Source organism: Salmo salar, chromosome ssa06 (genome assembly GCF_905237065.1).
Source record: "Salmo salar chromosome ssa06, Ssal_v3.1, whole genome shotgun sequence".
Taxonomy (NCBI): Eukaryota; Metazoa; Chordata; class Actinopteri; order Salmoniformes; family Salmonidae; genus Salmo; species Salmo salar.
The window spans coordinates 22131637-22147547 of record NC_059447.1 but is presented as its reverse complement, the minus strand read 5'-3'; the positions used below and the strand labels follow the sequence as shown (position 1 = coordinate 22147547).

At 43.0% G+C, this 15911-nt stretch overlaps 1 protein-coding gene across 1 annotated transcript; it reads right to left on the bottom strand.

Moving 5' to 3' along the window:
- Positions 1-228: 228 nt before the first annotated feature.
- Positions 229-15692, bottom strand: LOC106606674 (neuronal pentraxin-2). Its single transcript, XM_045719964.1, has 5 exons — positions 14745-15692; positions 11145-11397; positions 7440-7684; positions 3442-3621; positions 229-2777 (listed from the first exon to the last, which is right to left on the bottom strand). The coding sequence occupies exons 1-5, from the start codon at positions 15189-15191 to the stop codon at positions 2550-2552; spliced, it is 1353 nt and encodes a 450-aa protein (XP_045575920.1). The 5' UTR covers positions 15192-15692; the 3' UTR covers positions 229-2549.
- Positions 15693-15911: the final 219 nt, after the last annotated feature.

The following is a 15911-nucleotide window of genomic DNA, read 5'->3' as shown; positions in this document are numbered from 1 at the left end:
TATATACTCCTACTACAGTGAAATAGCCGACATGTGAGTATACAGTATTTAGTATAGTTTGATTACAAGGATGGTTTTTAAATATGTTGCATTATCTTTAATGTCTTTCAATAGTACAAGGGAGGTCCATTCTCCCCTTTCTCCCTGCACCAGCCTCCACCGCACTCCGCAGCTGACCCATGACTCTATTCAACACTTGAACTCTTTCTGATGTCACGATTGTTCGTATTTGGATTTTGAATATTTTATTAGGTGCAAGAGGACATCCAACCACACTGCATGGAGACACAGAACATAAATGGTAGATGAAGATGAGGTTAAAGCAACAGCTGAATCCTTTCTTCTTTCTCATTTATCTTTTCACAATTCCAAGGTTGCATTGTAGGACAAAAATACAAATGATATTTGCTGAACTGAAAGATGGAATCCACAGTAGGGGAAAGCAGCGTTACTGGTCATCCCACCACCGTTGTTATTGTTTTGTCACACGGCATTGTAAAAAAAAAAGGTAGTGCAATGATGTCCGAGGTGAAAAACAGGGTTTGTTGTTTGCAGTAACTTCTCTGTTGTTGTAATATCCCAAACGGACGTGGCTGTTTCACCATAAAGGATTCCAACTTTATGAGTTGAATCATCCGCAAATAAAAAGCACATTCGGTGCTAAAAAAAAAGGCCATTGAACATTTTGAAAGAAGGTGTCCTTTTTCCACTAACATTCTGAATGAAACAGTGATTCAGTGCAGGTAAACAAATTAACTCATGAGCAGAAATGCTAATAAAATACAAGAAATTAAATCTTCTCTACAGAAATAAAACCTTCAGATACATTTATATAACACATAAAAGGACATTCATATGTAGAATAACTTTTAAATGTTCTAAAATGATAGGTGTGTACCCCTTTAAAACATTACTGCATTATACATTCTCAAAGGCCATCAGAAATGTTCTGAATCCTGCTGTTCTGTTTTTACAAACATATATCTTTCCAAGATGTCCCAAAGGAAAGGAAGAGACAAACGTCCATTTGTTTCCTAACATCAGGTTAGTCCTTTGCACTCTCCATAACCAGATAAGGGTTGAATTGACAGGCATTGTGGTATTGTGTTGCAGCCAAACAAATGTGAACAGCGTTGAAGATGCAAACTTGACACACATGTATCCACTACACCACATTTAAAATCACTGTAGTTTAAATGGACTGGAATGAAGCACAACATGAATTCAGAACGTGGTTCTTTTTTCTTATCCCTAAGGAAATTAAAGACATTTTCTACAAACAGAAACATAGCAAAGTGTTCCAGTGCTTTTTGTCTTGTTCCAACCAGAAACATTCAGATCTCTTCTCATCTTTAGTTTCACAGTCTTCATTTTCATAGCGTCTCTCTGGCTTATAGCAAAATGCCTCTATATTATACAATGCAACGGGATAGTAAAATAGCTCACATTAATCTTGTCATTCATTTGACAAACATGATATTTACTAACACAGATTATGGATAAAATCCTTCCTTGAAGGCCATCCAGTCCCATCCCATTCCAACTCACGCTCCCCCAGTGTGGATCACAGAGCGCTGAATTCCCGGCTTCCCGCCAGTCCTCGGCAGCTTTCCGACTTTGCTTTTAACCTGCCTGGGCTGGCCGCTGCACAAAGCTGCTTGGGATGGCAGCTGCTCAAGGGGAGGAGAGGTATTAGAGTAGATTTACAAGAATGTGAATGTCCTCGTCACTAATCTCTAGGGCCTTTTACACAACGAGAGCGTGCACACACCCACACACACACAAACTGCTATTACAGTAAACACACCCACCTGTGCATGTACATATGCACACACATACACACATACAGTACGCATGCATTAACTTTTGCACTCAATGCTCTCAGTGACAGGTCAAAACACATGCACATGTTTAAAATGACTCCAAATGAAGTCAATGGTCTATTCCACTGTTGCCTTTATATTTTATACTCATCAATAGCCCTCTCTGGAACATGGGGGTTCTTTCTACTGCAAAGGAACACAAGCTCAAATAATGTACCGTAGAAGTTTGCCATGCAACTCAGAAATGGCTGTCCACACAACACAATAAAAGCTTCTATGGGTTATATATTAGCTCACATTCACTGAATACAGTACAGTGCTCGATTATCAGTGTTTGAAATGCCTTAGAGAGGAGCTGTGTTCAAACATGACTCAGTCAAAAGGATATTTAGCTAAAGGAGTAAAAGACAGAATACAGAGTATAGAGTCCTCAGTCTCAAGTGGGTTCTCTGTAAAATCCTCTAGTTAGAATCACGTTGGAATGGGCATGAACTTGTGAGCCATGTACTTAAGCATGGAAAATCACACCAAAACACATTGGGAAAACAAGAAGTTGACCCATTTACTAGATCTAGGTCTGTAAACAAAGGCAATACCCGTTGAGCCCTTTTTCCTTCTTGAGGGGTGTTTCTGAAGCAGCACAGAGAGCACGGAACCAGAACCACCACTCAAGCCTCTGGAACCTTCGGAACCCAGTGTCATAACAACGTTACACATCCAACTCCTTTACGGTTCGAACATACGGTCCTCGCAGATCTCCAATGCTGCCTTGGATGCTCCTCCCATGACTTCTACGTTGGTGTCGATCCAGGGAACAATGTTCCCGGGCATGTAGGAGGAGCAGTTGGCCATTCCCATGATCTCCACAGGCCGGAGGACCCGGTCCCACATGTTGAACTGGCTCAGCTCGCCAACGAAGGCCTGGGTGGCGTCGAAACGACCGCCCACCATGTCCTGTAGAGGGAGAGGGACTGTGTTTAAAATCCCATCAGTATACACAAACGTCATAGCCTGGGTGATTCATCGTTTCTGCATTCAACAAGAATTCAAAGACATCAACAATTTTGCCAAAGCCGGAACAGAACGATAATTGAAATAATTATTGTATAGTACGTCTGATAGATGAGACAGATCTATTGCTCTGCTATTGGTTTCCTCTGTGTGTCTGTCATTTCACTCTGCAATTGCAATTTTATCCATGAAAGACAGACTACATGCACTGTAGCTTTCCACATAGACTAGCACCACACGTGCTGAACAAAGTAGTCCAACCAATGTGACCCAACAGCTACGTAGTGTTACATTAATGGGTCCCTATGGGAACGATCTTAATAGCGTCAGTGTTCTGTACTACATCGCCGTAGAGATAGTAAGGTGCTGTCATGGAGATATCTGTTGGAGTGTCACACTAATAATGCTCCCAAAGGTGCGCTGTCACTGGTTAAGGCAGGCAGAGAGGTGAGGTAATGGTAAAGAGGTGTTGATAGCGTGACAAGAGCCTTGCCTCCCCCTTCTCACCTGTTCATCTCTCCCTCTCCAGGAGGAACACACACCCTCCCCCTCTCCCTCTCCCTCTCCATCTCTGGTGGGAGTACATCAGAGCCTGGCTGAGCCTCACCTGTTCCTGTCCCAGGATGATCACCCCTCCAGGTTTAATTGGGTGCCAGGGGGCCAGGTTCTCCCCGGTGCCCAGTCTCTCCCCGTCCTGGTACGCCTCCCAGAAGCCATCCCGCGTCGTCCAGGTGATGCAGATGTGGTGCCAGCGGCCGTCGCTCACCGACAGGGGCAACTGGGCCACCTGGGTAAGAAGGGTGAGATGGGCAGTACAACGTTAGATGGGATTCACTTTTAATTGTAAGCCGCTCTGGATAAGAGTGTCTGCTAAATGACTCAAATGTAAATGTAGAATACTTATAGGGGCAAGGAGGGTAATTCATGTTAGAGGGGCTATACTAACTGGTGCAAAAGGGGCAAGAGAATACCTGTGTTTATTCTGTTGAGCCTTTAGTCTTTGTGTGGTGAATCTTAATTTCCACATAAGTCCAATTTTCACTTAGTCATGCATGGATGTCTATGGGAAACTTAGAAAAACATTCACTCAAGTGAAGGATAGGATTCCCCTTAAGAGCTTAGTGTAGACTTTACTATCAGGGAGAATATCCCAGGGCAGATAGGGCAATAGAGCTCAAGTTGAACCGTACAATCTGCCGTAAGTGGCAAGAGAGCACAAGTGCTATATATCACTGGGGCAGATGGCACAATGAAGCTTTGACTGAGTCACACAACACAGGGCCAAATGGAGCAAGACAACACCAGCACTTTACAAATAGTTTATAAAGAGTAAAGTGACATAGGGACAATATACTGTAGAAATTGCAGTCATATGGGATTGCACTTCGAAAACAAGACCAGAAAGAAATAGCACAGGTTACAAAAGGTTACAACATCAGCGCTTTGCCCAGACTTTACAATGACATCATGGTCCACAGAGGATTCAGCATAGGGGAGAATGGAAGTGGAAGTCATTAGCTTTATATAGAGGTTCTATATGAGCCATAGAGACCATAGAGACCATGAAATGCAGAGGCTACTGCCAACAATTTCCTGTCTGCTCTTAATCCCTCCCATGAGAAACTAGACAGTTGACCTCCAAAGGTGTTCCAGCATATCAAATTTACACTAAAGCCAATCAGCCAGAGCATTGATACTGTGGACCTAATTACTACCCTCTAGTAATATCCCTGAGCCTTAGTCAACCTGAGGACGTTAGGTCTGATATCATACCCGGAGCCAGGAGGTTCTCCCTGACCGTGTGGCCTGGAAACAAACACAGGAACTGTTGTTTACATAGGACCCGGCCCGGCAGATTAAACAGTTGCAGAATGTCTTTTAGTCCACACCAATATTTCAATAAACATTCTCTAATCAAAGCTCTGACAAAGGCTGCGAGGCCCAAACATTTGCAAAAAATAAACAACAAGTGATGAGGGAGTTTATTTTCTATGAACGATTACTCAACATTTCCTGGAATGCACCTGCAAGCAATCCTTAAAGGTGTGAGGGCATTTCACGTTTTAGATCCGACACTGTCAGGTGCAGAAAGAAATTCAATAAAACCACCCCATCCGGGCATTGACTAAACCTAAACCAACCACTACATCAAAAGATATTTTAACTACACTCTTGTCCAATAGGCAGCCAACTGCTGCGAAAGTGTTGATAAAATAAGTTCCCTGTGGATATATTGTGGCATTAGGAAAGCTTTAAAGGACTGGTTCAATATTATTTTACATAATCTATATTTTGGATGAAAATGTCATCTTATAGAAGGGTCCAGACCCTTTTTTTTGTGATTTTACTCTGTGATTTTACTCTGTGATTTTACCTAGTGATTTTACCTAGTGATTTTACCTAGGGATTTTACCTAGTGATTTTACCTAGGGATTTTACTTGGTGATTTTACTCTGTGATTTTACTCTGTGATTTTACTCTGTGATTTTACTCTGTGATTTTACTCTGTGATTTTACTTGGTGATTTTACTTGGTGATTTTACTTAGGGATTTTACTTAGGGATTTTACTTGGTGATTTTACTTGCTTTTAAGAAACATCGCACCCAGAATAGACTTTATCATTGCTCGTTCTGCAGTATGGGGGCTCCGGAAAAACAACGGCTCCAAAAACACCCAAGTAAGTCCTTTTAGAAACGGCAAACCTCTCAATATAGTGATGTAGGTCTTTAGATGTTGTACACATTAAATTATGCATTTCCAAACTTTATCCACAAAGTTATTCCATTTTATGCAACTCGAGCGGTTTCTGTTACCAGCTGTGCTACACAGAGAAGTATGTTTCTCAAAACCAAGTGAAATTGCTACAGTATCTGGGCCCTTCTAAAACATGCCATTTACATCCAAACTAGAGATACGGTTCTATAATAGTGAACGAATCCTTTAACTCCTTACAGAAGCCAAAATAATGAGATGCAACAGGTATGTGGAATGGATTTGATCCAGGGCAGATTTTCTCTCTATCTTTAATGAATCTCATTTTGGAGCACTAGAGCATCTGCACCAGATGAATGGTGTACCATTGAAAAAAGAACATGGTGTAACATTCTAACCTTAAACTGTTGATTATATTACCAGGAATCACCATGCAGACCTTGGTCGTGTTAGTTAGGTTTTAAAACATTTTGATACGAAAATTAGTGTTATATTCATGATTTCCTCCTCTCTCACACTCACTAACACTTTCATTGGTTCCTCTGTTCTCTGGTGCTATATTGGTTCCTCTATTCTGTGGTTCTGTATTGGTTGCACTGTTCTCCGGTGCTGTATTGGTTCCTCTGTTCTCTGGTGCTGTATTGGTTCCTCTGTTCTCTGGTGCTGTATTGGTTCCTCTGTTCTCTGGTGCTGTATTGGTTCCTCTGTTTTCTGGTGCTGTATTGGTTGCTTTGTTCTCTGGTGCTGTATTGGTTGCTTTGTTCTCTGGTGCTGTATTGGTACCTCTGTTCTCTGGTGCTGTATTGGTACCTCTGTTCTCTGGTGCTGTATTGGTTCCTCTATTCTCTGATGCTGTATTGGTTCCTCTGTTCTCTGGTGCTGTATTGGTTGCTTTGTTCTCTGGTGCTGTATTGGTTCCTCTAATCTCTGGTGCTGTATTGGTTCCTCTATTCTCTGGTGCTATATTGGTTCCTCTATTCTCTGGTGCTGTATTGGTTCCTCTAATCTCTGGTGCTGTATTGGTTCCTCTAATCTCTGGTGCTGTATTGGTTCCTCTAATCTCTGGTGCTATATTGGTTCCCTCTTCTACCTTCCTGTATACTCTGCTCCTGCTCCCCCCCTCCCCCCCCCCCTCCCTTCTCTCTCTCTCTTCATTTCTAGTGTTTGTCTGACATACACACATGCATAATGCATGGTGAAACCAGAACTGTGGGGAAAACTGGCTCTGCCAATAAACCAGATGCCCAACACAAACCCAAATCCAACCCCACAACTGGAAAAAAACCACCCTACTTCACTTCAGCCAAACTCAATTCCCTCTGAGCCCCTAGGTTCAGTTATCCAGCAGTAACGCACAGAACAAATAACTATTAGTGTTGTCTATTCAAACACTGCGATTGCCATGGTTGTATTCCTTTGAAGACAGAAACCGATGAAATATTAATTGTAGCATCTTTTTGAGCACGTTGGAAATTGTCTTCCTTCAAAAAGCATTGGTTAACAAGGGTGGAAAGTGTCTGATTTTCAGTATTAAATGTAAATATTGAAGCGACCTTAAGCCAACCTAGGACCCTCGACAAGAGATGTGGGCCTCTTGGTGTAACGGCCATGGTGTTGCCTTGATAGTCGCTGGACCCAGGTTCAAGAAACTGTTGGATCTACCCCCTGAAAACAGACTGGAAGGACTACAACATGACTCCATTTCAGTTCCTTTTCTGTGCTGGCTTGATCGTTCTGTGTCTATTCAATCGTCACAGTTTGTTTTTGTAATAGAAAATGCACAATGATACATGCTCAACTGTAACCAAGTTCTTTAGAGTAAATTAGTCTTTCGTCGCCATAGCCCAGGAGTTGTTTTTGTAATGGACAATCAATAAAAGACTAGGACTTACTTTGTCGTTGACCAACAGCTCTATGGGGTTGTTGCCCCACTCGATGAGCACGATTTCATTGGCCTGTCCTGGCACCCCGTAGGAGAAGGGGGTTCCTATACCAGGGCTGGCGCTGGACTTCAGCCACATACACACTGTGAAGGCATACATCTCAGGGAGACTCTTCTTGATGCGTCCGTACAGGTAGTTGGTGCGCAGGGGGAGAGACACCTTGAAATCCTCGGGCGACTTAAATGCGTTGTTACCTGAAGACAAACAGAGGTGTGAAAATGATTAGATAATGATTAGATAGAGGTAGTATCCATCACTTTCATCGGTCATGACCTGCACTGTTCACAAACACCACCGTGTCTGAGTCTGCCGACATAGGGGGCTCTTATTGAACCATTGGTTACTATGGAAAGCAAGCCGATGATAGTAGTAACCCAACGGTGCATCGTCCAAAGTAGACAGACAGCCTTCCACTGTTAGTACTGTCTACTACCACCGCCTACTACCACTGTCTACTACCACTGTCTACTACCACTGTCTACTACAACTGCCTACTACCACTGTCTACTACCACTGTCTACTACAACTGTCTACTACCACTGTCTACTACAACTGTCTACTACAACTGTCTACTACAACTGTCTACTACCACTGTCTACTACCACTGCCTACTACAACTGCTTACTACCACTGTCTACTACAACTGTCTACTACAACTGTCTACTACCACTGCCTACTACCACTGTCTACTACCACTGTCTACTACCACTGTCTACTACAACTGCTTACTACCACTGTCTACTACAACTGTCTACTACCACTGTCTACTACCACTGTCTACTACAACTGTCTACTACCACTGTCTACTACAACTGTTTACTACCACTATCTACTATCACTGTCTACTACCACTGTCTACTACCACTGCCCTCTATAAAGCTAATGAGCAAGGATGGGTAGTGGGCCGCTGACTTTGACGATGTAGGACTGTCGTAAATTGGCTGTAAGGGTTTGATGTTGGACTGTCGTAAATTGGCTGTAAGGGTTTGATGTTGGACTGTCGTAAATTGGCTGTAAGGGTTCGATGTTGGACTGTCGTAAATTGGCTGTAAGGGTTCGATGTAGGACTGTCGTAAATTGGCTGTAAGGGTTCGATGTAGGACTGTCGTAAATTGGCTGTAAGGGTTCGATGTTGGACTGTCGTAAATTGGCTGTAAGGGTTCGATGTAGGACTGTAGTAAATTGGCTGTAAGGGTTCGATGTTGGACTGTCGTAAATTGGCTGTAAGGGTTCGATGTTGGACTGTCGTAAATTGGCTGTAAGGGTTCGATGTTGGACTGTCGTAAATTGGCTGTAAGGGTTTGATGTTGGACTGTTGTAAATTGGCTGTAAGGGTTCGATGTTGGACTGTCGTAAATTGGCTGTAAGGGTTCGATGTAGGACTGTTGTAAATTGGCTGTAAGGGTTCGATGTTGGACTGTCGTAAATTGGCTGTAAGGGTTCGATGTTGGACTGTCGTAAATTGGCTGTAAGGGTTCGATGTTGGTGATGGTCATGGTGATGGTGATGATGACAGTGGCGGTCGGTGCCGTTTAAAATGAGGGAGGACAATTCTTTTTTTTAATTGGCCTTATTTATGTTACAGCATATTAGATGACTGTCATTCATATTCCATTCACCCAGTTCAATGTAACATCCATAGGTTTAAGCTACTAAATTATGCTACAATTTTTCCTGTACCCATCATGAGGTTGCTACAACCTAGCCTATGAATTAAAGTTTACAACATACAGTAGGTGCACACAGGTCGAGAGAAAGATTTGAGGTGACAGACAGTGACACATGGACAGACAGTGACACATTCAATACAGCCTTGCACAATATTGCCTGTATCTAGCTGATCTAGGGTGTAATCATTAGTCTAACAGTTGCAAACGAGAGTTTCTATTGGACAAATTCAGGTATGTTTACCCCCGTTTTGTTCCGTTTGCTTTATTTGGCAGAATGTTAACTTTCATAGCCATATACAAACATCTCATTGTATTCCTTCTCACATCTACGTGCTCTCCTCCTCTCACCTTGTCCCTTCGCTTGTGGACTTCAATGCACAACACATCAACTGTCTGTGATCAGGCCAAAAAATCTTTCCAAGCCAAACATTCATATCATAACCACTACACACAGCCTACTTCATTGTCACCATATTAGCTAATGTAACGTCAGAGTCAATATAGCTAATGTAAATAACGCGTTAGTAAACCTGCTACAATCATGTAGTACAGTGGACAGTTAGTAACCAGGTTAGCAGTTACACTGGCGGGCCCCGGCGGCAATAAATTAGTAAAACCAAATGTTTACCTTGACTTGGAAGAGTTCCAGTGTTGGATAGTCATACCCAGCTAGCTAACATACTGTAGCATAGCATCCCTCTGAGTCGGGTGTTTGAGTAGGCTAAACTAGCTAGCTGCATTTGCAAGTATAAAAAAATTATGAAATATATTTCTCTTTCTCTCTCTTTCTCTCTGTCTCTCTCACTCCTCCTTCATTTTTTAAGAAATGAATTAGCCTAGGTAAAACAAATGTGTCACCCATACGTAAAATGTATACACGCATGACCGTAAGTCGCTTTGGACAAAAGCAGCTGCTAAATGGCATACATTATGATGATGATTGAGCATTAATACAAATGTGGATGGGCACTGGTTGGTGGAAGTATAACAGCTTGTATTGTTTCCAGTCTTAATTGAAACACTGATGAGGTGTCAGTAAGGCAGCATTATATACACATCTGTTACAATGAGAGTGAGAGAGAATCAGAGACAGTCTGTCTTTCTGGAAGCAGTAAGATGAGAGTGAGAGCAAAAGAGAGAGAAACAGAGAAGAATGCAAGAAAATAATGAATTAGAGGGAGAGAGGGGCAGAATCAAAATGAGAAGACTCGGGTGCATGGAGAGAGCCTGATCAATGACAGGCATCGGATGGTCAGACGGTCTCTGCCTCCCCACCCAAATCTCAGCATAAGTCTCTGCTGCTATAGTAACAGCTATTGGGGATCCCGAATAAACAAAATAATGTATGTGTGTTGTAGTATCCAAAATAAGGAGGAAGAGGCAGTCACAGTCAGAACGTGAGTGGTTGGGTCTGTAGTCAAAGGAGGATCGAGAGGGATGAAGAGGTCCCTGAATTTCTCTCCAGCTATTTTCTGATCTCCAACAGAGAGAGATAATAAGCAAGGAGAGGCAGAGAGAGAGAGAGAGAGAGAGAGAGAGAGAGAGAGAGAGAGAGAAAGGGTGTGAGAATCAAAGAAAGAGAAACAGCAAGAGAAGGCCACAGAGAGAGGATGCAGGGGGAGGTGAGTTTAGGGGACCTGCTAAAATAGAGGGAGAAAGGGAGTGAGGGTGGGAACGAGGGGAGTGAGGGTGGGAACGAGGGGAGTGAGGGTGAGAACGAGCGGAGTGAGGGTGAGAACGAGGGGAGTGAGGGTGGGAACGAGGGGAGTGAGGGTGGGAACGAGGGGAGTGAGGGTGAGAACGAGGGGAGTGAGGGTGGGAACGAGGGGAGTGAGGGTGAGAACGAGGGGAGTGAGGGGGAATAAACCCCCTTCTCTCCAGCTCTGTGATCCTCTGGCCTGGGTAAATAAAGATGGAGACTGAGAAAGAGTGAGGATGAGAAATAGTAAGATTGAGGGAGGGTCAGTGAGAAAATATCACTTACTTCTCTCCAGCTCTGTGATCCTCTCCAGCAGTGAGGTGAGGGTGCTCTCGGTACGCTGACGGTGGGCGGCCGTCTCGTTGTACAGCTGGCTTTTCTCTTCCTCCAGCTCGGCCACCTTCCTCAGAAGCTGGCCCTCTAGGGCCCCCAAACGGTGCTTCAGCAGCTCCCGCAGCTCCGCCGGTAGGGGCCCCACTGCATTCCCACCCGCACCTGCTGCTGCTGCTGCTGACGTGTTGGCACGCAACTGCTGCTGCTGTGGTGGAGGGAGGAGAGAGAGAGTTAATCCCCGATCCGGACGTTCTGTCGTTCAGTCACAGGTTGCGTTCTGCTGTGTTCAGAGTGGGGGTAGGATCAAGGAACAGGGACAATATATACGTTGGGGAGGTCCTTTCAGGGACCCGTTGGAGTAATAATTAAGTGCATCACCCCAAACACAAAAACAAACACACACAAGCACACTTTTGAAAATCATTCATTTGAATTTGTCCTGCTTATTTATGAGGGGTCTAACCCCAGAGGAAGAAATTTGCCTTGTGCATAAGATTATGAGAGTTATAAAAAAAAACTGATGGAATGACCTATATCACTGATTTTTTTGTCATGTATTAAGCATATATGTGGAGAGAGAGAGGAAGAGAGAGAGAAGGAAAGAGAGAGAAATATATATATACACAGTTGAAGTCGGAAGTTTACATACACTTAGGTTGGAGTCATTAAATTCGTTTTTCAACCAATCCACAAATTTCTTGTTCACAAACTATAGTTTGGCAAGTCAGTTAGGACATCTACTTTGTGCATGACACAAGTCATTTTTCCAACAATTGTTTACAGACAGATTATTTCACTTATAATTCACTGTATCACAATTCCAGTGGGTCAGAGTTTTACATACACTAAGTTGACTGTGCCTTTAAACAGCTTGTAAAATTCCAGAAAATTATGTCATGGCTTTAGAAGCTTCTGATAGGCTAATTGACATCATTTGAGTCAATTGGAGGTGTACCTGTGGATGTATTTCAAGGCCTACCTTCAAACTCAGTGCCTCTTTGCTTGACATCATGGGAAAATCAAAATAAATCAGCCAAGACCTCAGAAAAAAATTGTAGACCTCCACAAGTCTGGTTCATCCTTGGGAGCAATTTCGAAACGCGTGAAGGTACCACGTTCATCTGTACAAACAATAGTACACAAGTATAAACACAATGGCACCACGCAGCCGTCATACCGCTCAGGAAGGAGACGCGTTCTGTCTCCTAGAGATGAACGTACTTTGGTGCCAAAAGTGCAAATCAATCACAGAACAACAGCAAAGGACCTTGTGAAGATGCTGGAGGAAACAGGTACAAAAGTATCTATATCCGCAGTAAAACAAGGCCTATATCGACATAACCTGAAAGGCCACTCTGCAAGGAAGCCACTGCTCCAAAACCGCCATAAAAAAGCCAGACTACGGTTTGCAACTGCACATGGGGAAAAAGATCGTACTTTTTGGAGAAATGTTGTCTGGTCTGTTGAAACAAAAATAGAACTGTTTGGCCATAATGACCATTGTTATATTTGGAGGAAAAAGGGGGAGGCTTGCAAGCCGAAGAACACCATCCCAACCGTGAAGCACAGGGGTGGCAGCATCATGTTGTGGGGGTGCTTTGCTGCAGGAGGGACAGGTGCACTTCGCAAAATAGATGGCATCATGAGGAAAGAAAATTATGTGGATATATTGAAGCAACATCTCAAGACATCAGTCAGGAAGTTAAAGCTTGGTCGCAAATGGGTCTTCCAAATGGCCAATGACCTCAAGCATACTTCCAAAGTTGTGGCAAAATGGCTTAAGGACAACAAAGTCAAGGTATTGGAGTGGCCATCACAAAGCCCTGACCTCAATACTATATAACATTTGTGGGCAGAATTGAAAAAGTGTGTGCAAGCAAGGACGCCTACAAACCTGATTCAGTTACACGAGCTCTGTCAGGAGGAATGGGCCAAAATTCACCCAACTTATTGTAGGAAGCTTGTGGAAGGCTACCCGAAACGTTTGACCCAAGTTAAACAATTTAAAGGCAATTCTAGCAAATACTAATTGAGTGTATGTAAACTTCTGACCCACTGGGAATGTGATGAAAGAAATAAAAGCTAAAATAAATAATTCTCTATTATTATTCTGACATTTCGCATTCTTAAAATAAAGTGGTGATCCTAACTGGGCATTTTTACTAGGATTAAATGTCACAATGAATTGTGAAAAACTGAGTTTAAATGTATTTGGCTAAGGTGTATGTAAACGTCCGACTATATACTGTAACAGTTAAAACAATTACAGTAAAGTGCAATATGAAATAAATAGGTTTACATCTCTCTCTCTCTCTCTCTCTCTCTCTCTCTCTCTCTCTATATATATATATATATATATATATATATATATATATATATATATATATATATATAGAGAGAGAGAGAGAGAGAGAGAGAGAGAGATGTAAACCTATTTATTTCCTATTGCACTTTAATGTAATTGTTTTATCAGTTTTATTCCACACTGTGCAATCATGTATTATATCTACTAACGACATAAAGGATTGGTGCTTATAAATAAAGGCTACATCAGCCGCAAACGGATTGCACAGTTACAATAACATACATGACCTCAATATTATCAGAGAGATACGGTCTGCGTCTCAAATAGCATCCTTTCCCTTGTAGTGCGATATAAAGGTAACAGGGTGCCATTTGGGATGCAACCAGAGATATGATCATCATATAGCCACGTGAGACCAGCACACTTATTCACTGGCACCAGAAAGAACTGCAATCTGTGTGATTGTGATTATGCCAGGGGCTGCCACTCCCACATGACTTTGATTGTGACGACAAAATAATAGATTAATGAGATGAATCACCTTAACTAACCAAGCTGTGGGCATCATAGAATTAGAATTGGATTCTATGGTGGGCATACCCACAATAGGCCTTTTTTTTCTTTGTCTGTTTGCTGCGTAGATAGGACCTCCTCCGTGATACAGTGGATACAAAGCCAGGGGAAATGTTTGTATGATTTGCGACATAAATTGCACAAGCAGTTGGAAAAATGACAAGACTGCGTGTGGTGCCGCATGGAAAAATGAATATGAATTATTGAAAATACACATCTCTGCTCGACTTCTCCACGGATGGTGCCTGACACTTTTAACACCAATTTATGTGTGCTGATTGTCTATTCATATCAGCTGCTTTGATTCATCAAGGATAAGCAGCATGCTTCTGCCATACTACACTACATTACCCTTTGGTGTTAAGGAAGAGTAAGTGGGTAGTGTATTTTCGTGTAGGCTACATTCAGTATCAGACATGTCTGATGTGGTGGGTGCTACACATTTGTGGTGAAAAGGTAAAAGGGCTGAGTAACCTCCATACACAATGTAAGAGCGATATGAAAAGCATGATCATTATTATTTACTGTAGCTATAACCACAAACATCCATATTCATATAGGGGTATATTCATATATTAACCTCCATACAAAAATGCTACAGTGTATAATAATAAAAAATACATTTGACATGAATTATATAATTTACTGTAGCCACTACAGCCTCCTTATCTCACCTCCAGATTCTCCAACCGACCCTTGAGCCCCTGCATGGTCTTTCCCAACTGGTCTATAGTTTCCGTGGGGTCCCTGGGAAGGTCTCCCATTGTGTTCTTACTGTAGTCCTTCCGCCTGGAGCTCTGGCCCCTGGACCTGCCCGCAGAGTCCTCCGCGGCCGCCTCGCAGCGGGCCAGTTTGGAGTTCAGCTCCTTTATAGTGCCCTGCTGACTCACGATAGTCTCCTTCTGCTGGAGGATGGTCTCTCGGAGTTGAAGGATGGTGTTCCGTAGCTCGTCCTCCACGGGGCTGGTGCTCTGCACGCGGTTACCGTTGGGGTCGAACGAGCAGCTAGGGTCGGCGTCCGCCGGGATGGCGGAGCAGAAGAAGCGGCTACCTGTCGCATCCTGAGCGCGCACCGTGCGGCCACTCACTAGGTATAAAAGTCCAACTAAGAAAGCAAGCATGCCGGATACGAGCACAGATTCCTTGTATGTTTGGAAAACTCCTCCCGAAATTAATGTTCTTCGTTGAATCACATCGATAGGTTAAATAGCCTAGGCTAAACTCTTGTATTCAACACCAAAACGCACAATAACATAAATCAGATGGTAGACATAGTTCTGGACTTCGGAACTGACACGAGATCATTTACTAAAGTCAACAGAACTTCAAAACAATTTAGATTAATTGTCTGAGAGCTGCAATCAAATACTATCATAAGCCATCCAACAACATAATGATAAATGCCCTAGTCGCAAATGGCATAGAGCAATCCGTGTTCCCTCTCCAAACCTAAATGAATTAATAGCAAGGCAATTCTAATTTTACCGAAAGAAAGTTACTATCCCAGTAAAAGGTGTAGAATTGATTCTAGTCACGAAGTTGTTGCAGGTTGTTGCTGCTCGGAAAGGTTTCTCTCCACACGGTCCATGGTGCTGAAAAGACAGCGACCTAGCTTCAACAGATTAATATGGGGCGCGCGCGCGGGCCGGGGCGCTCCCGCTCATCATCATCTGTTCAAGCTCGCTGAGATTCGGACCACGTCATCATCGGATCCCAGCACAGACGAGTCATGCTTTGCCTTGTGAGTTCTGTTCGATCTGTTTGTAAAAAAATGCCTGGAGTTTCAGAAGTGAACACCATCCCGTGCATGCCAAAGTGTTTTTGGATGAGGTCTCTAATAT

Bases quoted from the DNA above. Each gene is read 5' to 3' on its own strand.
- LOC106606674 (XM_045719964.1), bottom strand. From the start codon at position 15,191: ATGCTTGCTTTCTTAGTTGGACTTTTATACCTAGTGAGTGGCCGCACG. The intron at 11,398-14,744 runs GTGAGATAAGGA...CCTCCACCACAG, and splicing joins GTCGGTTGGAGAATCTGGAG to CAGCAGCAGTTGCGTGCCAA. The intron at 2,778-3,441 runs GTGAGGCTCAGC...CTCCCTCTACAG, and splicing joins TCATCCTGGGACAGGAACAG to GACATGGTGGGCGGTCGTTT.